Source organism: Hypanus sabinus, chromosome 4, assembly GCF_030144855.1.
Source record: "Hypanus sabinus isolate sHypSab1 chromosome 4, sHypSab1.hap1, whole genome shotgun sequence".
Lineage (NCBI taxonomy): Eukaryota > Metazoa > Chordata > Chondrichthyes > Myliobatiformes > Dasyatidae > Hypanus > Hypanus sabinus.
This window is the reverse complement of record NC_082709.1, coordinates 100,299,688-100,327,519: the sequence shown is the minus strand read 5'-3', so window position 1 is coordinate 100,327,519 and position 27,832 is coordinate 100,299,688. Positions and strand designations below refer to the sequence as shown.

Here is a 27,832-nt window from a genome sequence, read left to right as displayed (position 1 = left end):
TACATAATTCCCTAAGAGTGGTGTCACAAGAAGATAGGGTTGTAAAGAGAGCTTTTGGTACATTGGCCTTTATAAATCAAATATTTAGTATGAGAGTTGGAATGTAATGGTGAGGTTTTATAAGACATTGGTGAGACTGAATTTGGAGTATTGTGTGCAGTTTTGGTCACCTAATTACAAGGAGGATATTAATAAGGTTGAAAGAGTGCAGAGGTTTACAAGGCTGTTGACGGGAATTGAGAAACTGAGTTACAGAGAAGGGTTGAATAGGTTAGGACTTTATTCCCTGGAGTGTAGGAGAATGAGGGGTGATGTGATAGAGGTGTATAAAATGATGATGGGTATAGATAGAGCGAATGCAAGCAGGCTTTTTCCACTGAGGCCAGGGGAGAAAAAAGCCAGAGGTCATGGGTTAAGGGTGAAGGGGGAAAAGTTTAAAGGGAACATGGGGGGGGCTTCTTCAGACAGAGAGTGGTGGGAGTGTGGAATGAGCTGCCAGATGAAGTGGTGAATGTGGGCTCACTTTTGACATTTAAGAAAAACTGACAGGTACATGGATGAGAAGTGTATGGAGGGATATGGGATGGGTGCAGGTCAGTGGGACTAGGCAGAAAAATGGTTCAACACAGCCAAGAAGGGCCAGAAGGCCTGTTCCTGTGCTGTAATGTTCTATGGTTCTATTTGAAAGTAGGAGGGGGAGGGGGAAATGCGAAATGATAGGAGAAGACCAGAGGGGGTGGGATGAAGCTAAGAGATGGACAGGTGATTGGCAAAAGTGATACAGAGCTGGAGAAGGGAAAGGATCATGGGACGGGAGGCCTAGGGAGAAAGAAAGGGGGAGGACAGCACCAGAGGGAGATAGAGAGCAGGCAAAGGATGATGGGCAGAAAGAGAGAAAGAAAATAAATAAATAGATAAAAGGGGGGGGGGGGACTAAATATATCAGGGATGGGGTAAGAAGGGGTGGAGGGGCATTAACGGAAGTTAGAGAAGTCAATGTTCATGCCATCAGGTTGGAGGCTACCCAGCTGGTATATAAGGTGTTGTTCCTCCAACCTGAGTGTGGCTTCATCTTGACAGTAGAGGAGGCCATGGATAGACATATCAGAATGGGAATGGGATGTGGAATTAAAATGTGTGGCCACTGGGAGATCCTGCTTTCTCTGGCGGACAGAGCGTAGGTGTTCATCAAAATGGTCTCCCAGTCTGCATCGGGTATCACCAATATATAAAAGGCCACACCGGGAGTACCAGACTCAGTATACCACACCAGCTGACTCACAGGTGAAGTGTCGCCTCACCTGGAAGGACTGTCTGGGGCCCTGAATGGTGGTGAGGGAGGAAGTGTAAGGGCTCCCAGTGTGGCCTTTTATATATTGGTGTGGTGTACTGTATCCAGGGCTCCCAGTGTGGCTTTTAATATATTGGTGATGTAAGCGGAACAAGTGCTACACTTGCCCTTACACTTGATCCTTTCCCTTTTCCAGCTCTGTATCCCTTTTGCCAATCACCTTTCCAGCTCTCAGCTTCACTCCACCCCCTCCGGTCTTCTCCTATAATTTTGCATTTTCCACTCCCCCTCCTACTTTCAAATTTCTTACTATCTTTCCTTTCAGTTAGTCCTGATGAAAGGTCTCAGCCGGAAACGCGACAGTGCTTCTCCCTATAGATGCCGCCTGACCTGCTGCGGTCCACCAGCATTTTGTGTGTGTTGTTCGAATTTCCAGCATCTGCAGATTTCCTCATGTTTCCCTCCTATACAGTATGCCAATTCATCATTTTTGATTTGGCCAGCAACGGTGGTGTCAAAGGAGATTGTGTATGCAGTGCTGTTGTCTACACCCGTTCTCCTTGTCCCTTGGACATAGAGATTATTGATTTCGGTGGTCCTGAGTGAGTACCCTCCAGTGCATAGTGCAGGAAATGATACAGATGGCGAACAGGCCACAGTCGAGAAGACTGCTTTACCCTGACCAAGCAAGAACTGCTTCTATATCTTTGAAGTTATACTCACCCAGTCAGGTATCATAGTGGAGCCACTGCCTCACAGCACCACAGACAGGTTCAAAGTTGACCATGGGTGCACATACAATTATCACACAAAATATTCACCCATATTACTCGCTCTTTAATTGTGTTTTATTAGATTATATTGAATATACAGATTTCCAAGCAAAAATAAATTTCTGATTATTTAACTCATCAATAAAGTGTGATTAATTGAACAACAATCATTCAGGCTTATCTTGCTTCACAAGAAATACTACTTCACTCATAGCTTTGTTCCTTGAAATAAACCTTTTAAATTAGTCCACCTATCAGAAAATAATTTGGGGTCAGTATCTTTACGAAAGTATCAGACAGTTCTTTCCTGGTTAGGTGCCAGGGTGAGGAGGATTCAGGTGACATTGGAAAGCCGAGTTTCACTTGACACTTGTCTGCCACAGAGTACTTGCTGGAGGTTGTAGGGCCATCAGTATTAGGGAGAAATTATGTTGAAGAATTCTGCTCGTAAGGCAGGAGAGGCGAGAGTTGGACTTCTGTCAACCACACTGTGGTGGAGGTGTCTGTCTCCTCTGGCTGGCATTGCCTGAAGCTCTGGGGTGCTCTTAACACAAGGGATGTAGATAGTGGAATTTGGAGCCATAAACAATCTGCGGGAGGAACTCAGTGGGTCAGGCAACATCTGTGAAGGTAAAAGAGTGGTCAATTGTATAAGACTGAAACCCGGTATTAGGACTACTGGTATAAAGAGGTGGGGGGGGGGGGGGGGGTAAGTAATAGGTTGAACCAGGTGAGAAAGGGGATGATGGGAAAATGCAGTCAGCTGTCAGGAATGGAGGGAGTTGTGGGACAGCAGCTGATGGTTGATGGGCAGAGACAAAGCAGCACATAGAAAAAGGCCTATCTCCAGCACGTTTTTACACCACTGGGTCTCCTATCCTCTCCCCCAACTTGTTCCCGCTATCTGGAGGAAGCTGCCAACCTAATTGAAGATCCTTCTCACCCTAATCACTTTGTCTTCTCTCCTCTTCTGTCACGCAGAGGATAGAACAGCTTGAGAACACATACCATTCTCTGCCATTGTTATAAAACTCTTGCGAGCCTCATACCATAAACACAAAATCTTGACCTTTGAATCTACCTCATCACAGCTATAAGACATAGGAGTAGAATTAGGCCATTCAGCCCATCAACTCTGCTCCACCATTCCATCACATCCTCTGCATGTCTACTTGATCTTCTAATATTCAACGCTTCAATGAGATCCCCCCTCATTCTAATGATTCTTGAAAGATCAGTATTAATGCTTCCACAATCTCTTCAGCTACTTTTCAGAACTCTTGGGTATAGTCCATCTGGTCCAGCTGAGATACATATACCTTAATATTTTCCAGTTTTCCAAGCACCTTTTCCTTAAAAACAGCAATTACTCACAATTCTGTCCTAACGCTCCCAAATTTCTGGCATCCTATTGGTGTTTTACACAGTGAAGACTGATGCAACACAGTTGTTGAGTTTGTCTGCCATTTCTTTGTCCCCCATTCCTACCTCTCCAGCAGTCCAATATTCATTCATATTTATATATCTGAAAAAATTTGATATTCTCTTGTATTATTTTGGCTAGCTTATCTTCATATTTCATCTTTTCTCTTCCTATGGTATTTATGGTTGCCTTTTGTTGGTTTTTCAGAGCTTCCCAATCCTCTAACTCCCCACTAGTTTTTACTATATTGTAAAAATATAGCATACTCTTTTGCTTTAACACTGTCTTCCCTTGTTAGCCACAGTTACGCCATCCTGTCTTTAGAATACTTTTTCTTCTTTGAGATGCATCTATCTTACAAATTTCTCCCAGAAACTCCTTTTGCTCCACTCTAATACTGATACTTTGACTTTAGCTTCTTCCTCTCAAATTGCAGGATGAAGATTATCATATTATGATCACTGTCTCCTAAGGGTTCCTTTAACACCCTAATCATTACACAACACACATCCAGATTTGCCTTTCCCTTACTGGACTCAACCACAAGCTGCTCTAAAAAGCCATCTCACAGAAACTCTACAAATTCCCTCTCTTGGGATCCGTCACCATCATCATCAGCTTGACTATGAGCTGCTCTAAAAAGCCATCTCACAGAAACTCTACAAATTCCCTCTCTTGGGATCCGTCACCATCATCATCAGCTTGACCATGAGCTGCTCTAAAAAGCCATCTCATAGAAACTCTACAAATTCCCTCTCTTGGGATTCAGCTCCAACCTGATTTTCCCAATCTACTTGCTTTGGAAATCCCCATTGTCCTTTTCACTTGTCTATGAACCTTATTTGTCTTTGTGCATTGCACTTGCTGCAAACGTAATAGTATTTTCAATTCTTTTACTGTCCTTTTGCACTAACTCGATGTGATTATGTGTGGATAGCACATAAACAAAAGCTTTTCACTCTATCTTGGTACATTTGACAATAAAGTGATTATGCCTGAACATCATCCCTCCCTTATCTGGTTCCACTCACCACCTTTCTTAATTATCAAATTCCAACAACTGAATGTGGTAATTGTCACCACATTACCTACCAGCCTCCAGCCTCCCCTTCTCCCAGCAAGCTCCATCTCCCCCCTTTCGCTCTCTCCATGAGTGCTGTCAGGCAGTATTCAATGCCATCATTAGAGGACAGGGAAAAACACATGATGCCTACCTGTACTTTTAAGAGGAACTTTTTGCATCTGATATTTGAACCTTGGTAACCTTTAAAAAAAATTGTCAATAGATTCTTTTTAAAAAGAGTTGTAGAACAAACATAAATAATTTTTAAATAGTCATCATCCATATATGAAGTTAACGTGAAGCACCATTGTCTTGCATACCAATTCTTGAAGCAGTTTGTAGAGATACGTACTTCTGCATGATGTGTGTGGGGAAATGGAGTTAAGTCTGATAAACCATCTGTATAGTCGGTCAGAGTTGGGCGATTCTTTCATAATGTGACAATAAATCAGTGTGTTAGTGGACATGGAATCCATGTGTCAGAGGTGAGAGTATTTAATGAACCCTTGATCTATATAGACATATGCTGCAATGCAAGTGCTTCACAATGAGTCACTCTATCTGACCAAGATGTGGTGCAATACCATTCTTTACAAATCTATCTCTGTAGTACATGGTGACGTACAAACCTTTTCTAACATATTATGGAGTATAAGCGTCAGGTTGTAAAGAAAGTAAATGAGAGGAACTCAGCAGTTAGGCAGCATCTATGGAAGGGAATAAGCAGTTTCAAATTCAGGCTGAGACCCCTGGCCCATTACGTCATTCCCTTCCACAGATGCTGCCTGACCTGCTGAGCTTCTCCAGCATTTTTTGTGTATTTCCAGGATCTGCAGAATCTCGTGTTTAGAAATAGGAGGGCATACCTGGGTGCATCACAGCCTGGACAAGAGAAAAAGCGGCAGTACCTGACTATTCCCTGGTATTGGGGAAGCTCCTGGCTTCTGATCTCTGAATTTCTTCCACAGAGATTCAATTGTTAAATATGTTTGCATGGACAATTCATAAAGTGATGAACCAGTAGCCTGAGGAAAGCACAGTAATTAGCACATACCTTATCTACGTATCACAAATCATCATGACATTAGTACTTATATTGATTTTTTAAATAAGTTACTGCCTTCCCTCTCTGCTCTGGACCAGGGTTACACAGTGTCTTTAACTAGCTGTGAATCAAAACTCTCAGTGGCATCTCAAAAAGATCAAGTAGAAACGGCTGAGTATTCAGCACAGAACATGGTGCATCAGCCCATTAATCTCTGTTCATGCTTTCACCACACCTTGCGTTTAACATCAACCCTCCTGTCCCACTGCTCACGGTTGTTCCTTTTACTTCAAATCTTACTAAATGATTTCACTGGATAATGAAAGTTATGGATACAGTAGACATTTCCATTAGGACAGACTGAAATCTGAGAGCACAGCCTCAGAATAAGGGGATAGCCCTTTAGAACAGAGATGAGGAGGAATTTCTTCAGCCAGAGGGTGGTGAATCTGTGGAATTTCATTGCCACAGACAGCAATGCAGGCCAAGTAACTGGGTGTATTTAAGGCAGAGACTAAGTCATAGGCTCCTGATTGGTAAGGAGGTTAAGGTTATGGGGAAAAGGCGAGATAATGGATAGTTAAAACATTTATTTATTTTATTTAGAAATACAGAGTGAAACAGGCTTTCAGGCCCAATGAGCCATGTCACTCAGCAACCCACCTATTTAACCCAAGCCTAATCACAAGACAATTTACAATGACTCATTAACCTACTAACTGGTGCACCTTTGGACCGCAGGAGCAAACCCACGTGGTCACAGGGAGAACGTACAGATGGTGCCGGAATTGAATTCTGAGCTGGAATTCTGAGCACCCTTAACAAAAAATCAACCATGATTGAAGGCAGGGCAGACCTGATGGCCGAATTCTTCTCCTACATGTTTTGGAGAAGGAAGTCGGAGGATCAGAACGGGAGTGCGGCAGAGCCATCTTGAATTTTCTTATTCTCATCAGAGTTGAGAGAGGCGGGACTGTGCAGGCGTGTGATGGCGGGCAGTGAAGCGGGGAAGATTTAAAACGGGCAGAAATCCTGAATCGGTTTTCGTTTGGAGGAGGAAGTCGTAGGATCACAACAGGAGTGCAGCCGGAGCCATCTTGAATTTTAATAATAGGGGACTCGATAAATAGGGGGTCAGATAGGCGATTTTGTGAACGCGATCAGGATACCCGGATGGTAGTTTGCCTCCTTGGTGCCAGGGTTCCAGATGTTTCTGTTCATGTCCAAGATATCCTGAAGTGGGAGGGTGAGGAGCCAGAGGTCGTGGTACATATAGGTACCAATGACATTGGTAGGCAAAGGGAAGAGGTCCTGAAAGGAGAATATAGGGAGTTAGGAAGGCAGTTGAGAAGAAGGATCACAAAGGTAGTAATCTCAGGATTACTGCCTGTGCCACTTGACAGTGAGAGTAGGAATGGAATGAGGTGGAGGATAAATGCGTGGCTGAGGGATTGGAGCGGGGGCAGGGATTCAAGTTTCTGAATCATTGGGACCTCTTTTGGGACAGGTGTGACCTGTACAAAAAGGACGGGTTACACTTGAATCCCGGGGGACCAATATCCTGGCGGAGAGATTTGCTGAGTCTACTGGGGAGATTTTAAACTACAATGGTTGGGGGGTGGGAATCAAATTGAAGAGACAAGGAGTGAGGAGGTTAGCTCACAAATAGAGAAAGCTAGTAGACAGTGTGTGAGGGTGGATAGGCAGGTGACAGAGAAGGGGAGCGCTCAGACTGAAGATGAAGGGGAGAAGGAAGAAAAAGATAAACACCGTTAGGGATAAACAGAGAGCAAGAGGTAGAGAATTTCTTAAATGCATCTATTTTAATGCTAGGAGCATTGTAAGAAAGGTGGATGAGCTTAGAGCATGGATTGATACCTGGAAATATGATGTTGTAGCTATTAGTGAAACATGGTTGCAGGAGGGGTGTGATTGGCAACTAAATATTCCTGGACTTCGTTGCTTCAGGTGTGATAGAATCGGAGGGACAAGAGGGGGAGGTGTTGCATTGCTTGTCAGAGAAGATATTACAGCAGTGCTTTGGCAGGATAGATTAGCGGTCTCGTCTAGGGAGACTATTTGGGTGGAATTAAGGAATGGGAAAGGTGTGGTAATACTTATAGGGGTGTATTATAGACCACCTAATGGGGAGCGAGAATTGGAGGAGCAAATTTATAAGGAGATAGCAGATATTTGCACAAGGTTGTGATTGTGGGAGATTTTAATTTTCCACACATAGACTGGGAAGCCCATACTGTAAACGGGCTGGATGGTTTGGAGTTTGTAAAATGTGTGCAGCAATACATAGAAGTACCGACTAGAGAAGGGGCAGTGTTGGATCTCCTGTTAGGGAATGAGATGGGTCAGGTGACAGAGGTATGTGTTAGGGAGCACTTCAGGTCCAGTGATCACAATGCCATTAGTTTCAATATAATTATGGAGAAGGATAGGACTGGACCCAGGGTTGAGATTTTTGATTGGAGAAAGGCTAACTTTGAGGGGATACGAAAGGATTTAGAAGAAGTGAATTGGGACAATTTCTTTTATGGGAAGGTAAAACTTTGAGGGTACAGAATCTTTATGTTCCTGTTAGGTTGAAAGGAAAGGTTAAAAGTTTGAGAGAGCCATGGTTTTCAAGGGATATTGGAAACTTGGTTCCAAAAAAGAGGGAGATCTACAATAAATATAGGCAGCATGGAGTAAATGAGGTGCTCGAGGAATATAAAGAATGTAAAAAGAATCTTAAGAAAGAAATTAGAAAAGCTAAAAGAAGATACGAGGTGGCTTTGGTAAGTAAGGTGAAAATAAATCCGAAGGGTTTCTACAGTTATATTAATAGCAAAAGGATAGTGAGGGATAAAATTGGTCCCTTAGAGAATCAGAGTGGACAGCGATGTGTGGAACCGAAAGAGATGGGGGAGATTTTGAACAATTTCTTTTCTTTGGTATTCACTAAGGAGAAGGATATTGAATTGTGTAAGGCAAGGGAAACAAGTAGGGAAGTTATGGAAACTATGACAATTAAAGAGGAGGAAGTACTGGTGCTTTTAAGGAATACAAAAGTGGATAAATCTCTGGGTCCTGACAGGATATTCCCTAGGACCTTGAGAGAAGTTAGTGTAGAAGTAGTGGGGGCTCTGACAGAAATATTTCAAATGTTATTAGAAATGGGGATGGTGCCGGAGGGTTGGCGTATTGCTCATGTGGTTCCATTGTTTAAAAAGGGTTCTACGAGTAAACCTAGCAATTATAGGCATGTCAGTTTGATGTCAGTGGTGGGTAAATTAATGGGAAGTATTTTTAGAGATGGTATATATAATTATCTGGATAGACAGGGTCTGATTAGGAATAGTCAGCATGGATTTGTGTGTGGAAGGTCATGTTTGACAAATCTTATTGAATTTTTTGAAGAGGTTACGAGGAAAGTTGACGAGGGTAAAGCAGTGGATGTTGTCTATATGGACTTCAGTAAGGTCTTTGATAAGGTTCTGCACGGAAGGTTAGTTAGGAAGGTTCAATCGTTAGGTATTAATATTGAAGTAGTAAAATGGATTCAACAGTGGCTAGATAGGAGATGCCAGAGAGTAGTGGTGGATAACTGTTTGTCAGGTTGGAGGCCAGTGACTAGTGGTGTGCCTCAGGGATCTGTATTGGGTCCAATGTTGTTTGTCATATACATTAATGATCTGGATGATGGGGTGGTAAATTGGATTAGTAAGTATGCAGATGATACTAAGGTAGGTGGCGTTGTGGATAATGAAGTAGGTTTTCAAAGCTTGCAGAGAGATTTAGGCCAGTTAGAAGAGTGGGCTGAATGAGATGGCAGATGGAGTTTCATGCTGATAAGTGTGAGGTGCTACATTTTGGTAAGAATAATCCAAATAGGACATACATGGTAAATGGTAGGGCATTGAAAAATGCAGTAGAACAGAGTGATCTAGGAATAATGGTGCCATAGTTCCCTGAAGGTGGAATAAGGTGATGAAGAAAGCTTTTGGTATGCTGGCCTTTATAAATCAGAGCATTGAGTATAGGAGTTGGGATGTAATGTTAAAATTGTACAAGGCATTGGTAAGGCCGAATTTGGAGTATTGTGTACAGTTCTGGTCACTGAATTATAGGAAAGATATCAACAAAATAGAGAGAGTACAGAGAACATTTACTAGAATGTTACCTGGTTTTCAGCACCTAAGTTACAGGGAAAGGCTGAACAAGTTAGGTCTTTATTCTTTGGAGCGTAGAAGGTTGAGGGGGGACTTGATAGAGGTATTTAAAATAATGAGGGGGATAGATCGAGTTGACGTGGATAGGCTTTTTCCACTGAGAGTAGGGGAGATTCAAACAAGAGGCCATGATTTGAGAATTGGGGGCAAAAGTTTAAGGGTAACACGAGGGGGAATTTCTTTACTCAGAGAGTGGTAGCTGTGTGGAATGAGCTTCCAGTAGAAGTGGTAGAGGCAGGTTCGGTATTGTCATTTAAAGTAAAATTGGATAGGTATATGGACAGGAAAGGAATGGAGGGTTATGGGCTGAGTGCGGGTCAGTGGGACTAGGTGAGTGTAAGCGTCGGCACGGACTACAAGGGCCGAGATGGCCTGTTTCTGTGCTGTAATTGTTATATGGTTATATATGTTAAGGTCTCATGGACAGAAGCAGAATCAGGTTTAATATCACAGGCACATGTTGTGAAGTTTGTTGTTTTGCAGCAACATTGCAACACATAGTAATAAAAAACCCTACAAATGACAGTAAGAAAGTATACTGGATATATAGATAACTTGTATCAAATAAACAGTGCAAAAAGAGAGCAAAAATAGTGTGGTAGAATACAGGTGTCCCCCGCATTACGACTGTTCGCTTTGCGTCACTTCGCTTTTACAAAAGACCTACATTAGTAACCTGTTTTTGCATTACAAAGAGGATTTTTGCTTTTACGAAAATTTTTCCCATATAAATTAATGGTTCTTTGCTTTATGCCATTTCGGCTTAAGAAAGATTCCATAGGAACGCTCTACCCATGTGTTAATTGTCCATTCAGAAATCTAATGGTGGAGGGAAAGAAATTTTTCCTAAAATGTTGAGTGTGTGTCATCAGACTCCTGTACCTCCTCCTCGATGGTAGCTATGAGAAGAGGGCATGCCCTGGGTGTTGGGGGTCCTTAATAATGGATGCAGCCTTTCTGAGGCATCACTCCTTGAAGATGTGCTGATTGCTCGGGAGGCTCGTGCCCATGATGGAGTTTGCAGCTTTTTATGATCCTGTGCAGTGGCCCCTCCGTCCCAATTAGGATGCTCTCCACAGAACACCTGTAGAAATTTGCTGGAGTCTTTGGTGATGAAATCATCTCCCTTCGACACTTCACCCACTCTAATTCCACTGAGCTGTGCCCTGGCCGATAACTAATCGTCAGACTGATAACCTGGTGCACTTGTGAAGTAATTGGACTGCAGTTCCAATCCCGCTTCCACCGTGCTGTGCTCCACAGCACAGTACAGACCCTTCAGCCCACTAGGTTATGCTGACCCAAGATCACCTCTCTATAACCTTCCCTCCCACATAGCCTACATTTTTCTTTCATCCATGTGCCTATCTAAGACGAATCTCTTAAACATACCTAATGTATCTGACGATATCACCACCCCTGGCAGTGCATTCCATGCACCCACCACTCACTGCATGAAAAACATCCCTCCTATACATTCCAACGATCACCTCTTGTATTGATCATTTCCACCCTGTTGTGTTGTTAAAAAGTTCATAAATATTAAATGCTGATGCTTCAGAAATGTTATTTCTGTGAGGAATGCAGAGCCAATAGGTTTGACACATATCCTGAAAAAGTCGAAGTCACTCAGTTCAGGGACCATTAAGGATGGATAATAAATGCTGGATTTACCAACAACATCTACGTCAGATGAAGGTAAAAACAGGATTACTGCAGCAGATTAGCTGGTCAGATCAGTTCAATCAGCTAGCTGAAATACTCTCATCAACAGCCCATGGATACTGTCATGGGTACTACCTTCTGAAAGCTTCACTACATCTAGGCTATCTACTGATGTGGATGTGGCAGCATTTCCAGGAGCAGTGAGGGACTTTTCCCCAGCAAGGCAATCCTCCACCAACATCTACAGCAGATGCTTTGAACATTACGTTACACAGCCCAGTGGCATTTTCCTACAACAGCTGTACTAGCAAAGGAAAATCTGTAAAGGAGTTCTAAACAATCCATGATTGCAAGGGTTTAATTAATTAACTGCTTTCCTTTGCAGTAATGCTGTTTAAAGAAGGTTAAAAGAATGTTGTCATGACTTGATGGTCTGTGTTATGGGGCGAGACTGGGCAGGCTGGGACTTCATTCTTTGGACTGTAGGAACCTGAAGGTTGATTTTGTAGACATTGTAAAATCATAAGCCAAACGCAAGTGAGTAGGACCTTGCTCAGCATGGAAAAGTCGGATAGAAGAGCTTGTTGTCTTGCTGTATTACATTATGACTCTAATTAAAATTATTCTCAGGCAGGTATAAATCATCTTTGAGTAATTTAAACATCATAACATTAATTAATAAAGTTACAATATCCCCATGAGGTACAACCTCTGTACAAATGAAGTTGCAATGAAGCACTCACCTTTGCAATTTCAACAGTTTGTTGAGGATAATACAGAGAGGCACAAGCAGTTACAAACCCACATGAGTAAAACACTTTCCTTACACGGGAACCTATAATTAGATCAAAATAAAAATACTCAAATTAAACCAACGACAGACAAGAGTGGAGAAAAAATAAATCTCTTATTTAGAGAGGTTTTTGTTCCCCTCTCCCATTTTCCCATCAGCCCTCCCACTTCTCTTTGTTCCACGCTCCACCTTCCTCTCCCATCACATTCCATCATCTTTAGCCTTTTGTCACTTCCACCCAGCACCTTACAGACTCAGTCACTATCCCCACTCTCCCCTCCTCCATCAGCCCATCACCCCCCTCACTTAGATCCATCTATCACTTGCCAGCTCTTGCTTCACTCCTTCCCCCGTCTCAACCCAACAACCTGACTGTCCCATTTCCCCACTGAGATCCTGCAGTATTTGTGTTGGTTGGTTCAATATCTAACTGGATCTGGTGCTGCATCAAGGTGGTGGTACGATCTGACAAAGAAGAACAGAGTGGGGCATTTAGCTCCTAAATTGTTCTTTTTATACAATCTCAATCCATGGCTCTAGTTCAAAGGTGCCTTTGGGTTGAAGACAATATGTTTTGCCTGTGCCAGAAGGTCGCAGACTGAAGCCTGTGAATTTGACCATGCCAGGTAAAACACCAAACTGCATCTAAAACTAAAAGCTTCCTTCTGTTCCTACCCCTTCCAGCAAGCAGAAGGCCAGCCACACCAGCAAGTGCAATGACTCCAGTCCGTGGGTAGAATCCAGGTGGAGGATTATTCAGAAAGGTATAGCCATCTGCCGGAACAATAAAAAGAAGCATTTAACCAAAACAACTTCCACCCATCTATTCATCTTAATATTTCCTTTATCTAACAATTTTCTGCTGGTTACCTGGATAATGGTTACCTGTGCTGTCCATACATTGCCACAGGTGAATTTAATTAGCATTCCAAGTCATCAGATCAACTTTACCGATGTAATGAGAAGCCTGGGACCATTAATCCATTGGGTTCAATACCCATTGTGGCCCAGGTACCTCAACACTCTGGCAGCCCAATAGATTCAGAATGAGCTTTTGAGTGCACTTACCCTTGGAATATGTTTGTATTCATGGATTTACGACTAATGTTTTTTTAAAACAGAAAAGAAGGGAAAAGGCAGAAAAATTCTGTGCACAGAAGGAAAATAGCTGGTGGAGTGTTGTTGGGGGGAGGGGATTGATCAGAAGAACTAAGCTCAGAATGATAAAGTGGCCAGAAAGGGTGCACCTCATCAGGTTCATGTTGATTACTCGTTTGCTTCTTTAAGTAGTGCATGTAGAATGTAGTGTTGAAAGATAAAATGGGAGAATCTCTGTATGTTAGCATTCAGATGGGAATAACTATTGTGTCTCAAGTAAACCCTAAATATAAGAGAGGGGGAGGGAGGGGGAGGGAGGGGGAGGGAGAGAGGGAGGGGTAGAAAGGGTAGGAACAGCAGACAGCTGACCTCTTTACTGTATGGAATGTACATTTACTTGGTTTATTGCACTTGTAATTGGCTTTAGAGTGCAGAAGGAAAGCCATGATTTAGATAACCCATTTGATTCTTTATGAAGCTACTACACAACAACACACACATTCCCAATATTGATACTGGACTATCAAAATTTCACAGCAAATCACAGGACTACCAAAATTAAAAACAGAATAAAATGTGTATATGAGAAACCTTGAATTACAGTGAATTACCTTGAGATAAGGGTTTGATACATGACATTAAGAGCTTGACATAGAGTTGAAAGCACTTTAACATGAGAATGAGAATCAGAATCAGTTTTATCACTGACCTATGTTGTGAAATTTGTTCTTTTATGGCACCAGTACAGTGCAACACAGAAAATACACTGTAAATTTCAATAGGAAATATATAGTGCAAAAAAAGAGAGCAGAAATAGTGAAGTAGTGTTTGTGAGTTCATGGACTGTTCAGGAATCGTATAGTTGAATGGAAAAAGCTACTCCTGAAGTGTTGAAACAAGCTGGAGGAACTCAGCAGCTCGGGCAGCATCCGTGGAAACAAGCAGTCAACGTTTCAGGCCGAGAGCCTTCATCCTGACTGCTGTCATGATTTCTTCATAATTGCATCAATATGTTGGGCACAGAATAAATCTTCAGAGATGTTGACATCCAGGAACTTGAAACTGCTCACCCTTTCCACTGCTGGCTGCTCAATGAGGACTGGTGTGTGTTCCCTCAACTTCCCTTCCTGAAATCCAGAATTAACATCTTGGTCTACTGACATCGAATGCCAAGCGTGTTGTTGTGACACCGCTCAACCAGCCAATCTCTTTCACTCTTATATGCCTCTTTGTCACCACCTGAGATTCTGGCGACAATAGCTGTGTTATCAGTAAATTTTTAGATGGCATTTGAGTTGTGCCTAACCACACAGTCATGGTGTAGAGAGAGCAGAGCAGTGGGCCAAACATTCATGCTTGAGGTGCACCTATGTTGATTGTCAGCAAGGAGATGTTAAACATAGAAAACCTACAGCAAATTACAGGCCCTTCGGCCCACAAAGCTGTGCCAAACACGTCCCTACCTTAGAACTACCTAGGCTTTACCCATAGCCCTCTATTTTTCTAAGCTCCATGTAGCCATCCAGGAGTCTGTTAGAAGACCCTATCATTTCTGCCTCCACCACCGCTGCCACCAGCCCATTCCACACACTCGCTTTTCTCTGCATAAAAAACTTACCCTTGACATCTCCTCTTTACCTACTTCCAAGCACCTTAAAACTGTGCCCTCTCATGCTAGCCATTTCAGCCCTGGGGAAAAGCCCCTGACTATCCACACGATTAATGCATTATCTTCTACACCTCTATCAGGTCACCTCTCATTCTCCTTCACTCCAAGGAGAAAAGGCCAAGTTCCCTCAACCTATTCTCGTAAGGCATGCTCCCCAATCCAGGCAACATCCTTATAAATCTCCTCTGCACCCTTTCTAAGGTTTCCACGTCCTTCCAGTAGTGAGACAACCAGAACTGAGCACACAGTACTCCAAGTGGGGTCTAACCAGGGTGCTATATAACATTACCTCTTGGCTCTTAAACTCAATCCCACGGTTGATGAAGGCCAATGCACCGTATGCCTTCTGAACCAGAGTCAACCTGCGTAGCAGCTTTGAGTGTCCTATGGACTCGGACCACAAGATTCCTCTGATCCTTCACACTGCCAGGAGTCTTACCATTAATGCTATATTCTGCCATCATATTTGACCTACCAAAATGAACCACTTCACACTTATCTGGGTTGAACTCCTTCTGTCGTTTCTCAGCCCAGTTTTGCATCCTATCGATGTCCCGCTGTAAACTGTGACAGCCCTCCACACTGTCCACAACACCTCCAACCTTTGTGTCATCAGCAAATTTATTAACCCATCTCTCCACTTTCTCATCCAGGTCATTTATAAAAATCACAAAGAGTAAGGGTCCCAGAACAGATCCCTGAGGCACTCCACTGGTCACAGACCTCCATGCAGAATATGACCTGTCTACAGCCACTTCTGTGGGCAAGCCAGTTCTGGATCCACAAAGCAATGTCTCCTTGGATCCCATGCCTCCTTACTCTCTCAATAAGCCTTGCAAGGGGAACCTTATCAAATGCCTTGCTGAAATCCATATACACTACATCTACTGCTCTACCTTCATCAATGTGATTAGTCACATCCTCAGAAAATTCAGTCAGGCTCAGAAGGCATGATCTGCCTTTGACAAAGCCATGCTGACTTTTCCTAATCATATTATACCTCTCCAAATGTTGATAAATCCTGCTTCTCTGGATCTTCTTCATCAACTTACCAACCACTGAAGTAAGACTAACTGGCCTATAATTTCCAAGGCTATCCCTACTCCCTTTCTTGAATAAAGGATCAACATCTGCAACCCTCTAATCCTCTGAAACCTCTCCTGTCCCCATTGATGATGTAAAGATCACCACCAGAAGCTCAGCAATCTCCTCCCTCATTTCCCACAGTAGCCTGGGGTATATCCTGTCTGGTTCCGGTGACTTATCCAACTTGATGCTCTTGAAAAGCTCCAGCGCGTCCTCTTCCTTAATATCCATGTGCTCAAGCTTTTCAGTCCACTGCAAGTCATCCCTTCAATCGCCAAGATCCTTTTCCGTTGTGAATACTGAAGCAAAGTATTCATAAAGTACTTCTGCTATTTCCTCCGGTTCCAAACACACTTTTCCCACTGTCACACTTGATTGGTCCTATTCTCTCACATCTTATTCTCTTGCTCTTCACATACTTGTAGAATGCCTTGGTGTTTTCCTTAATCCTGTCCGCCAAGGCCTTCTCATGGCCCCTTCTGGCTCTCCTAATTTCATTCTTAAGCTCCTTCCTGCTAGCCTTATAATCTTCTAGATCTCTATCATTACCTAGTTTTTTGAGCCTTTCGTAAGCTCTTGTTTTCTTCTGGACTAGATTTACAACAGCCTTTGTACACCATGGTTCCTGTACCTTACCATCCTTTCCCTCTCTTACTGGAACATACCTACTCAGAACCCCACGCAAACATCCCCTGCACATGTGCCACATTTTTTCATACGTTTCCCTGAGAGCATCAGTTTCCAACTTATGCTTTCAAGTTCCCGCCCGATAGCCTTATATTTCCCCTTACTCCAATTAAACGTTTCCCTAACTTGTCTGTTACTATCTTTCTCCAATGCTATGGTAAAGGAGATAGAATTGTGATCACAATCTCCAAAATGCTCTCCCACTGAGACCAGGTTCATTTCCCAATACCAGATCAAGTACAGCCTCTTCTCTTGTCGGCTTATCTACATATGGTGTCAAGAAACCTTCCTGAACACACCTAACAAACTCCACCCCATCTAAACCCCTCACTCTCGGGAGATGCCAATCAATATTTGGGAAATTAAAATCTCCCATCAGAACAACCCTGTTATGATTACTCCTTTCCAGAATTTGTCTCCCTATCTGCTCCTCGATGTCCCTGTTACTATCGGGTGGTCTATTAAAAACACCGAGTTATTGACCCCTTCCTGTTCCTAACTTCCACCCACAGAGACTCCGCAGCCAACCCTTCCATGACTTCCGCCTTTCTTGTAGCTGTGCCACTATCTCTGATCAGCAGTGCCACGCCCCCAACTCTTTTGCCTCCCTCCCTATCCTTTCTGAAACATCTGAAGCCTGGCACTTGAAGTAGCCATTCTTGCCCCTGCACCATCCAAGTCTCTGTATGGCCACAACATCATAGCATCCATGCTCTAAGCTCATCCACTTTATTCATAACACTCCTCAGATTAAAACAGACACATCTCAAACCATCGGTCTGAGCGTGTCCCTTCTCTATCACCTGCCTATCCTCCTTTTCGCACTGACTCAAAGCTTTCTCTATTTGTGAGCCAACCTCCCTTTCCTCTATCACTTCAATTCGTTTCCCACTCCCCTGCAATTCTACTTTAAACTCTCCCCAATAGCCTTACCAAACCTCCCCACCAGGATATTGGTCCCCCTGGGATTCAAGTGCAACCCATCCTTTTTGTACAGGTCACACCTGCCCCAAAAGAGGTCCCAATGATCCAGAAATCTGAAACCCTGTCCCCTGCTCCAATCCCTCAGCCATGCATTTATCCTCCACCTCATTCTATTCCTATACTCACTGTCACGTGGCATAGGCAGTAATCCCGAGATTACTACCTTTGAGGTCCTGCTCTCAACTTCTTTCCTAACTCCCTGTACTCTGTTTCTCCAACCTCCTTCCTTTTCCTGTCTGTCATTGGTACCAATATGTACCACAACCTCTACTGCATTTCTTCCCTTCGTCCACAGAATTGCCCATCTAACCCCCTAACTATAGAGTTCCCTATCACTGCTACCATCCTCTTCCTTTCCCTACCCTTCTGAGCCACAGGGCCGGACTGTGCCAGAGGTGCGGCCACTGTTGCTTCCCCCAGGTAGGCTATCTCCTCCATCAGGAGTGCTTAGTGTTAAGGGGGACAGCCACAGGGGTACTCTCTGGCACCTGCTTCTTGCCCTTCCCTCTCCTGACTGTTACCCACTTCTTTGTCTCCTGTGGCCCCGGGGTAACTACCTGCCTATAGTTCCTCTCTATCACCTCCTCACTCTCCCTGACCAGACGAAGGTCATCGAAGGTCATCCAGTTCTGGTCTCTAAGAAGCTGCAGCTCGACACACCTGGTGTTACTTCTGATCTGCTCTGACTGTGGTCCATAAGACCATAAGACATAGGAGCAGAATAAGGCCATTCAGCCCATTGAGTGTGCTCTGCCATTGCATCATGGCCGATTCCCTATCCTATTCAACCTCATACACTCCCTTCTCACCATATCCACAGCCTCCCAATGAGGAAGAGGCAGTGGCTGGAGCAGCAGGGGCTGAATAAGCAGAGCATTGCTTGAATGTTTTAAATGGTCAGACACTGAAAGGTATTGGTGTTTAGAGGGCCCCAGCACCCTTACACTTGAGTTCCAGGACTAATGCGCAAGTTCAATAAAAATAACCCCAAAGGGTTTGGTTTCAAAGGAACTCAAGTACAAATGTAGAAACTTTGCTCTATTTATATATACAGCTGGAATAGTGGGCATAGGTATGATCCGCATACCCAAAGAAGATATACTTGCAATGGAGGAACTGCAGCAAAGGTTCACCAGAAGGGTAACTGATATGGTAGGTTTGAGGAGAGATTTTGCAGAGTTTATGAGAGGTGATCTCATCAAAACTTACTTCTTTGACTTCACAGTGTAGATGATTTCCCTGGATGAGGTGTCTAAAACCACTTAATGGGTAAAATAAGAGGATCAGAACAGAATAAATTAATTCACACAAAGAGTGGTTAACCTCTGCAATTCAGTACATTCAAGGGAAAAATGGACTGGCAGCTAACTAAAGTTGAATCAGCCTCAAGATAAAAGATCAGTCTTTAATGGAAGAGCTGGCCTGAGGGAGGGGGTGAATAGTGTAATTCTGTTTTTATTTCTTATATCATACAGAAATGGATGACAAACTCAGATAGTTTCTTACCTTTTCCAAGCTGAACAGTTTTTTCTATTTTAGGCTTAAGATCCTTGTAAACACCCTTAAAAGAGAAAAAAATGAAATAAATCAAAGTAAGATTCTATTCAATGAAGAAGAGTCCTCAAGAGCATACACCTCTTTACAACTAAAGTTAAAAGATTCTATTTCTATTTGAAGAATTTTTTTTTAGTACTATCCCTGACAGACCTGAATATTCTTAGCATCAGTTTATGAATGGAGCCCTTGTCTTTTAGAGCAGATCTGACCCACATGATAGGTTACCCATAGGGACCATCTACACCGCTCCATGGGGTGAACTTTGTGTATCTGTCTTCTTCAGATTGCCTGCCTGATGCCAGCAGACAATCTCTGATGGGTACTGATCATGGTTGGGATCACCATTTTGTAAAGATGCTGCCCAAAAGAAGGCAACAGCAAACCACTTCTGTAGAAAAAATTGCCAAGAACAATCATGGTCATGGAGAGAGAAAAGAGTGAGAAGGGCTTTCAATGGAAGACCATGATCGCCCATGTCATATGACACAGTACAAAATGATGATGTATTCTCCAGGACTTTTGTAATCTTTCTGCCGATTGGCAGAGTGAACAGTTGCTAAAGCAAGAGAAAAAAAAATAGTAACTGTTGCTGAATTTCACAGGGATTGACCATATAGAGTCTTAGCTCTATACCATTAGGGAGGGGAACAGCTTCTTCCCCAGGCTGTGAGACTACTGAATTACTTGCCACCACCAGGTCTTATCATGCCTGAATTGTCTTTACCGATATATTGTTTACCTTTTATATTGTGTTATAAATGCTATTCTTTGTTCACTTATTTGTGGTAATATTACTTTCTGTATAATGTGTGAGTTATATGTACTATGTTGTGCACCCTCGTCTGGAGGGACTTTGCTTCATTTAGCTGTATGGTTGAATGACAATAAACTGAATTTGAACTTGGCTATATTTCAATAATGTAATCAGAATTGCAACTGGTATTTGGTTTACCCAGGTAGATAATTTCATATATCGAGGTAGTACAAACGGAAAATGCGAATACAGTGAGAGAAGACGTGCCATGCAGGCAGGCCAAGTTGAAGGGTATGGTGTGCTAGACTGAGAGACCAAGAGTTCATCTTTAGTGTTTAGGTTGTCTGTTCTTGATGATTGGAACTGCAGTAGAGTTGAAGACTGTTTGCAAGATATAGACCAGTTTGACCAGGCAAAATATGATTTATGTAATAATAGACACTTAACACTGTTTACTGATTCTATGTTGACTATTCGTCATTTCAAATTTCTCACAGTGTTTATCTGGATGAAAGAAATTTCCTGCTATTGAATATGGAGAAGAATGAAGCCAGTGCTTTTGGTTCCTGCCACAAACTTAGTAACCTGGCCACCATTTCCATTGTAAGTTGTCCAGACTTGGTCTGTGTCAGACCTTCAGAGACTAATCCAGTCAGTCCTAGTCTCTTGTTCTCTTCAACAATGTCTCTTCAATCGTTTCTCTTGTGCCTAATTAATTTGTTTTGAAAACCTCAACTGATGACACTACCCGAACAGACAGAAATTCCAGAGCCTAATGGAGATGCTAGAATTTCCAGCAATAAACAACTTGCCAGGGGAACTCTGAAGGTTGATCAGCATCTATGGGGAAAAAGAAATTGTTCATGTTTTGGGTTGAACATTTCAGCTGGTTGAAAATTCCAGGCCCTAAACAGTGCATAAAGAAAACTTGCCCCCTGTATCTTTTGCCCATCACAGTAAATCATGCATCCAATTCCTGAATAGTCCACTAATGGAACAGTTTTTGTCTATTTATCCATCAAGACATTGTATACACCCATAAATCTCCTCTGCATCAGCTTCCATGGTTTTTACACCTCCAGCCTCCTTGAATGCTTGTCTGAACAACCTAACCTTAGCTCGCTCACCTTGTTCACCGGCTACATGGATTTCTGCAAGAGCACAGATTAAAGCAGTGCGGACAAATGTGCTTCAGCGAGCTCGAGGTAAAACGTGTACTGGGCAGTATGGGCAGAACAGTTTACATGAAGACAATGTAGGGTGAAACACTATTGTTATTGGGGAGTCTAGCGCAACAAGTGGACAGGTGAGGATTTAGGAGGGAGATGGGTTGAGACAAGTTCAGGGGCAGATGGGCAATGTAGTACTGTGGAAATGGTGCTTTTAACAGAGCAAGTATGTGGTGGACTCGGCCTAGAGTCAAATGTGAAAAACCTGGTTCAAATGAGAGGAGGAGGATGGATGAAGAGTAAGTAGATTGAATCTATGCTGTTCTGTGAAGTTGCTCGTCTTAAACAGAGCATTGATTGGATCAAGGCAGGTAGTAGGAGATGGAGCTGGTCTACAAGTGCAAGGTAACCAGGACTGAAAATGATGTAATCAAAAGGCCAGCACGTGGGGGGCGGGGGGGGGGGGGGGAAGGAGGGCAGATCCTTGTGATAGAGAAGTTCTGCCTCCGATTGAATACTTAACAGTGGAATTCCAATTGAGCCCTGGGGGATGACAATGTGATGAATGGTACCAAAGGCTGCAGAGATTTCAAGGGAAATAGCACCATGAAGCCATCAGAAGGTATCATTCAGGGCCTTTCCAGTCCTGAGACAGGGGGCAGATCACCAATCGTAAGATGCCCACATCAGCTGCTACCTACAGACGTCAATGGAAACAGCTTACTCATGTATACCGATGACCCCCGCGACACCCCGTCCCAACACTCCAACATGCAGTTTCCACTATCTCAATGTGATTCAATTACTGTTCTAACTTTCAAGGGATGAAAGAGAGGTGGATGAGCATAGGCTGTAGAGAAGGGATCACTTCAGCCACTAGAACGGTCATGAAGGAAAGTTCAGTGAGAATGGTGGGAGATACTGAAGGCACTGGAGTGAGGCTTGTGCTGAAAGTATAGTGGGAATGGAACAGGAATGGCAGCTTTGTGAGCAAAGTTGAGACAGATGGTCTCAATCCTAGAGGTTCATGAACTCCCCAGTGACAGGATGGTAAAATAAGTCGGATGGTAAGCCTGCCTTCATTGATTGGGGCAATGAAGAAGTCATGGTGCAGCTATATAAAAAACTTTGTTTAGGGTGCACTTTAGTCATCCATTACAGGAAGGATGTGGTGTTTTGAAAAGGATACAAAAAGGGATTACCAAGAAGCTGCCTAGATTAGATGGTATGAGCGATAAGGAGAGTCCGGTCAGTGTCAAAAGCTGAGGGAAGATAAGATATAAGTTTATAAGATTTTGAGAGTTAGACAGTCAGAATCTTTTTTTCCTCAGGGTAGGTGGCAAATACTAGAGGCATGCATTTAAAGTGAGGGGGAAAAGTTTAGATGAGACGTGCAGGGCAAGTTTTGTTTTACCCAGTAGCTGGAATGAGCTGCCAGGGGTGGTGGTGGAAGCAGATACAATAGTGACATCTAAGAAGCTATTAGACACACACATCGATATGCAGGAAATGGAGGGATATGGATCGAGTACAGGCAAAAGAGATTTAGCTGAATTCGGCAATATGCTTGGCACAGACATCGTGGGCTGAAGGGCCTGTTCCTGTGCTGTACTGTTCTAACATCTTTCAGTCAAAATCTTCAATTAATGAAAAGGATTGGCCATATGCTACGACAGCTTTATCAGCAATACAATAGGAATGCTTGTTAGATAGCAGAGTAATCTTTTAGACACATGCCCGCCTGCAAGACAAAAGTGCTTTAGGGCCATGTTTGACAAGACCCCTGAAGGATCTAGGTCTGTCTTCAAATGGGTCTCCATTTCTAGGGAGTTGTTATCAAATGGAGCACTCTCTTAATCAGGACCTGGACCTACATGCAACATATCCAAAGAATAACAGTAGCAATCCAACAACTAAAAAAAAAGGCAAAGGAATTACCAGTAGCTCAGATGATCCTGAAACCAATGTTCCTGGCAGCCAGAAACCTCTCCTAAGTCTGAAGGGAACATTAGATAACTCAAATCAAACCACATTCTTCCCAAAGGACACAGTCCAAATGTTTGCCATACCTGATACTGAGTGATATACGGTTCTGCTGACTTCCGTAAAACAGAGATGCTCTCTTCAAGATGAGTTGGTTTTGCTTCCTCAAAATGCGAAGTTTTAGTTGGGGTTGTATAAAGCGATAACTGCAAAACAAGGATGGGACGTGGCAACTGTAGGTACAGACCACTGAGTTACTCTCCTCAAAGCAAAATTAATGCCACCAATTCCATGCGATCACCTTATCAATGTAAATTACATTCTATATTAATCCAAAATTGATCCCACTGCCCAACTCATTTCTTGTAATCTTGCAACAATCCAACCAAAAGACCATTATCTCACTCTCCCCATTGCCTTGAATCGTTCGAGAATCAAATTCTACTGGCTCACTCTCTACTAAAGAAACATTAATTCCAATTGTTATATTTTGTAACTCCACTAACTGTAAGCAGAAAGACGGGAGTGCAGGAGAGCTTGTCTGAGTTTTGTTTTTACTTTCAGAGAGACATGTGTGTATGACGTGATGGCATAATGATGTGTGCCATTTATGTACTTTTACATATAAACCACAATGCATTATGTAAACCACAATGATGAATCAAACAGTATGTTTACAATATTACTCAAATATTACTGAAATATTAAATACACAGTTCCCTGCTTACCTACAAACATCTAATGGAATATGGAAAATGGAGCCCTGATGAGTTTAAACATAGAGTGTGGTAAATGGGGCCCTAGTGAGTTTAAGGGGAGTGTGGGTAATGGGGCCCTGGTGAGTTTAAAGAGTCTGGTAAACGGGGCCCTGGTGAGTTTAAAGGGAGTGTGGGAAACGGGGCCCTGGTGAGTTTAAAAGGAGTGTGGGAAACAGGACCCTGGTGAGTTTAAAGAGAGTATGGGAAACAGGGCCCTGGTGAGTTTAAAGGGAGTGTGAGAAACTGCGCCCTGGTGAGTTTAAAGGGAGTGTGAGAAACAGGGCCCTGATGAGTTTAAAGGAAGTGTGGGAAACTGCGCCCTGGTGAGTTTAAAGGGAGTGTGGGAAACGGGGCCCTGGTGAGTTTAAAGGGAGTGTGGGAAACAGGGCCCTGATGAGTTTAAAGGGAGTGTGGGAAACTGCGCCCTGGTGAGTTTAAAGGGAGTGTGGGAAACGGGGCCCTGGTGAGTTTAAAGGGAGTGTGGGAAATGGGGCCCTGGTGAGTTTAAAGGGAGTATGGGAAACAGGGCCCTGGTGAGTTTAAAGGGAGTATGGGAAACGGGGCCCTGGTGAGTTTAAAGGGAGTGTGGGAAACGGGGCCCTGGTGAGTTTAAAGGGAGTATGGGAAACGGGGCCCTGGTGAGTTTAAAGGGAGTGTGGGAAACGGGACCCTGGTGAGTTTAAAGGGAGTGTGGGAAACTGCGCCCTGGTGAGTTTAAAGGGAGTGTGGGAAACTGCGCCCTGATGAGTTTAAAGGGAGTATGGGAAACGGGGCCCTGGTGAGTTTAAAGGGAGTGTGGGAAACTGCGCTCTGGTGAGTTTAAAGGGAGTATGGGAAACGGGGCCCTGGTGAGTTTAAAGGAAGTATGGGAAACGGGGCCCTAGTGAGTTTAAAGGGAGTGTGGGAAACAGGGCCCTGATGAGTTTAAAGGGAGTGTGGGAAACTGCGCCCTGGTGAGTTTAAAGGGAGTGTGGGAAACGGGGCCCTGGTGAGTTTAAAGGGAGTGTGGGAAACTGCGCCCTGGTGAATTTAAAAGGAGTGTGGGAAACGGGGCCCTGGTGAGTTTAAAGGGAGTATGGGAAACGGGGCCCTGGTGAGTTTAAAGGGAGTGTGGGAAACTGCGCCCTGGTGAGTTTAAAGGGAGTGTGGGAAACTGCGCCCTGGTGAGTTTAAAGGGAGTGTGGGAAACTGCGCCCTGGTGAGTTTAAAGGGAGTATGGGAAACGGGGCCCTGGTGAGTTTAAAGAAAGTATGGGAAACGGGGCCCTAGTGAGTTTAAAGGGAGTGTGGGAAACAGGGCCCTGATGAGTTTAAAGGGAGTGTGGGAAACGGGGCCCTGGTGAGTTTAAAGGGAGTGTGGGAAATGGGGCCCTGGTGAGTTTAAAGGGAGTATGGGAAACGGGGCCCTGGTGAGTTTAAATGGAGTGTGGGAAACTGCGCCCTGGTGAGTTTAAAGGGAGTATGGGAAACGGGGCCCTGGTGAGTTTAAAGGGAGTATGGGAAACGGGGCCCTGGTGAGTTTAAAGGGAGTATGGGAAACGGGGCCCTGGTGAGTTTAAAGGGACTATGGGAAACGGGGCCCTGGTGAGTTTAAAGGGAGTGTGGGAAACTGCGCCCTGGTGAGTTTAAAGGGAGTATGGGAAACGGGGCCCTGGTGAGTTTAAAGGGAGTGTGGGAAACGGGACCCTGGTGAGTTTAAAGGGAGTGTGGGAAACTGCGCCCTGGTGAATTTAAAAGGAGTATGGGAAACGGGGCCCTGGTGAGTTTAAAGGGAGTATGGGAAACGGGGCCCTGGAGAGTTTAAAGGGAGTGTGGGAAACGGGACCCTGGTGAGTTTAAAGGGAGTGTGGGAAACTGCGCCCTGGTGAATTTAAAAGGAGTATGGGAAACGGGGCCCTGGTGAGTTTAAAGGGAGTATGGGAAACGGGGCCCTGGTGAGTTTAAAGGGAGTGTGGGAAACGGGGCCCTGGTGAGTTTAAAGGGAGTATGGGAAACGGGGCCCTGGTGAGTTTAAAGGGAGTGTGGGAAACTGCGCCCTGGTGAGTTTAAAGGGAGTATGGGAAACAGGGCCCTGGTGAGTTTAAAGGGAGTATGGGAAATGGGGTCCTGCTGAGTTTAAAGGGAGTATGGGAAACGGGGCCCTGGTGAGTTTAAATGGAGTATGGGAAACAGGGCCCTGGTGAGTTTAAAGGGAGTGTGGGAAACAGGGCCCTGGTGATTTTAAAGGGAGTATGGGAAACGGGGCCCTGGTGAGTTTAAAGGGAGTGTGGGAAACTGCGCCCTGGTGAGTTTAAAGGGAGTATGGGAAACAGGGCCCTGGTGAGTTTAAAGGGAGTATGGGAAATGGGGTCCTGCTGAGTTTAAAGGGAGTATGGGAAATGGGGCCCTGGTGAGTTTAAAGGGAGTGTGGGAAACAGGGCCCTGGTGAGTTTAAAGGGAGTATGGGAAACAGGGCTCTGGTGAGTTTAAAGGGAGTGTGGGAAACAGGGCCCTGGTGAGTTTAAAGGGAGTGTGGGAAACAGGACCCTGGTGAGTTTAAAGGGAGTATGGGAAACAGGGCCCTGGTGAGTTTAAAGGGAGTATGGGAAACTGCGCCCTGGTGAGTTTAAAGGGAGTATGGGAAACAGGGCCCTGGTGAGTTTAAAGGGAGTATGGGAAACGGGGCCCTGGTGAGTTTAAAGAAAGTATGGGAAACGGGGCCCTAGTGAGTTTAAAGGGAGTGTGGGAAACAGGGCCCTGATGAGTTTAAAGGGAGTGTGGGAAACTGCGCCCTGGTGAGTTTAAAGGGAGTGTGGGAAATGGGGCCCTGGTGAGTTTAAAGGGAGTATGGGAAACGGGGCCCTGGTGAGTTTAAAGGGAGTGTGGGAAACGGGGCCCTGGTGAGTTTAAAGGGAGTGTGGGAAACTGCGCCCTGGTGAGTTTAAAGGGAGTGTGGGAAATGGGGCCCTGGTGAGTTTAAAGGGAGTATGGGAAACGGGGCCCTGGTGAGTTTAAAGGGAGTATGGGAAACGGGGCCCTGGTGAGTTTAAAGGGAGTGTGGGAAACGGGGCCCTGGTGAGTTTAAAGGGAGTGTGGGAAACGGGGCCCTGGTGAGTTTAAAGGGAGTGTGGGAAATGGGGCCCTGGTGAGTTTAAAGGGAGTATGGGAAACAGGGCCCTGGTGAGTTTAAAGGGAGTATGGGAAACGGGGCCCTGGTGAGTTTAAAGGGAGTGTGGGAAACGGGGCCCTGGTGAGTTTAAAGGGAGTATGGGAAACGGGGCCCTGGTGAGTTTAAAGGGAGTGTGGGAAACGGGACCCTGGTGAGTTTAAAGGGAGTGTGGGAAACTGCGCCCTGGTGAGTTTAAAGGGAGTGTGGGAAACTGCGCCCTGATGAGTTTAAAGGGAGTATGGGAAACGGGGCCCTGGTGAGTTTAAAGGGAGTGTGGGAAACTGCGCTCTGGTGAGTTTAAAGGGAGTATGGGAAACGGGGCCCTGGTGAGTTTAAAGGAAGTATGGGAAACGGGGCCCTAGTGAGTTTAAAGGGAGTGTGGGAAACAGGGCCCTGATGAGTTTAAAGGGAGTGTGGGAAACTGCGCCCTGGTGAGTTTAAAGGGAGTGTGGGAAACGGGGCCCTGGTGAGTTTAAAGGGAGTGTGGGAAACTGCGCCCTGGTGAATTTAAAAGGAGTGTGGGAAACGGGGCCCTGGTGAGTTTAAAGGGAGTATGGGAAACGGGGCCCTGGTGAGTTTAAAGGGAGTGTGGGAAACTGCGCCCTGGTGAGTTTAAAGGGAGTGTGGGAAACTGCGCCCTGGTGAGTTTAAAGGGAGTGTGGGA

At 44.3% G+C, this 27,832-nt stretch overlaps 1 protein-coding gene across 9 annotated transcripts in view; it reads right to left on the bottom strand.

The window, feature by feature from the left end:
* Positions 1–2,121: 2,121 nt before the first annotated feature.
* LOC132393028 (MICOS complex subunit MIC26-like) overlaps positions 2,122–27,832 on the bottom strand; it is a 39,668-nt gene continuing 13,957 nt past the window's right edge. For 6 of the 9 annotated variants that reach the window (XM_059967731.1, XM_059967735.1, XM_059967734.1 and 3 more), the window contains 7 exons: positions 23,350–23,469; positions 19,307–19,361; positions 12,952–13,050; positions 12,227–12,318; positions 5,459–5,575; positions 4,702–4,751; positions 2,122–2,686 (listed from right to left, as the gene is read on the bottom strand). In XM_059967731.1, the coding sequence (XP_059823714.1) occupies positions 4,710–4,751; positions 5,459–5,575; positions 12,227–12,318; positions 12,952–13,050; positions 19,307–19,361; positions 23,350–23,469 (525 nt within the window). In that variant the 3' untranslated portion in view covers positions 2,122–2,686; positions 4,702–4,709. Of the gene's footprint in view, positions 2,687–4,701; positions 4,752–5,458; positions 5,576–12,226; positions 12,319–12,951; positions 13,051–19,306; positions 19,362–23,349; positions 23,497–27,832 lie in introns of all 9 variants that reach the window. The other 3 variants (XM_059967728.1, XM_059967726.1, XM_059967729.1) reach the window with 1 other exon arrangement.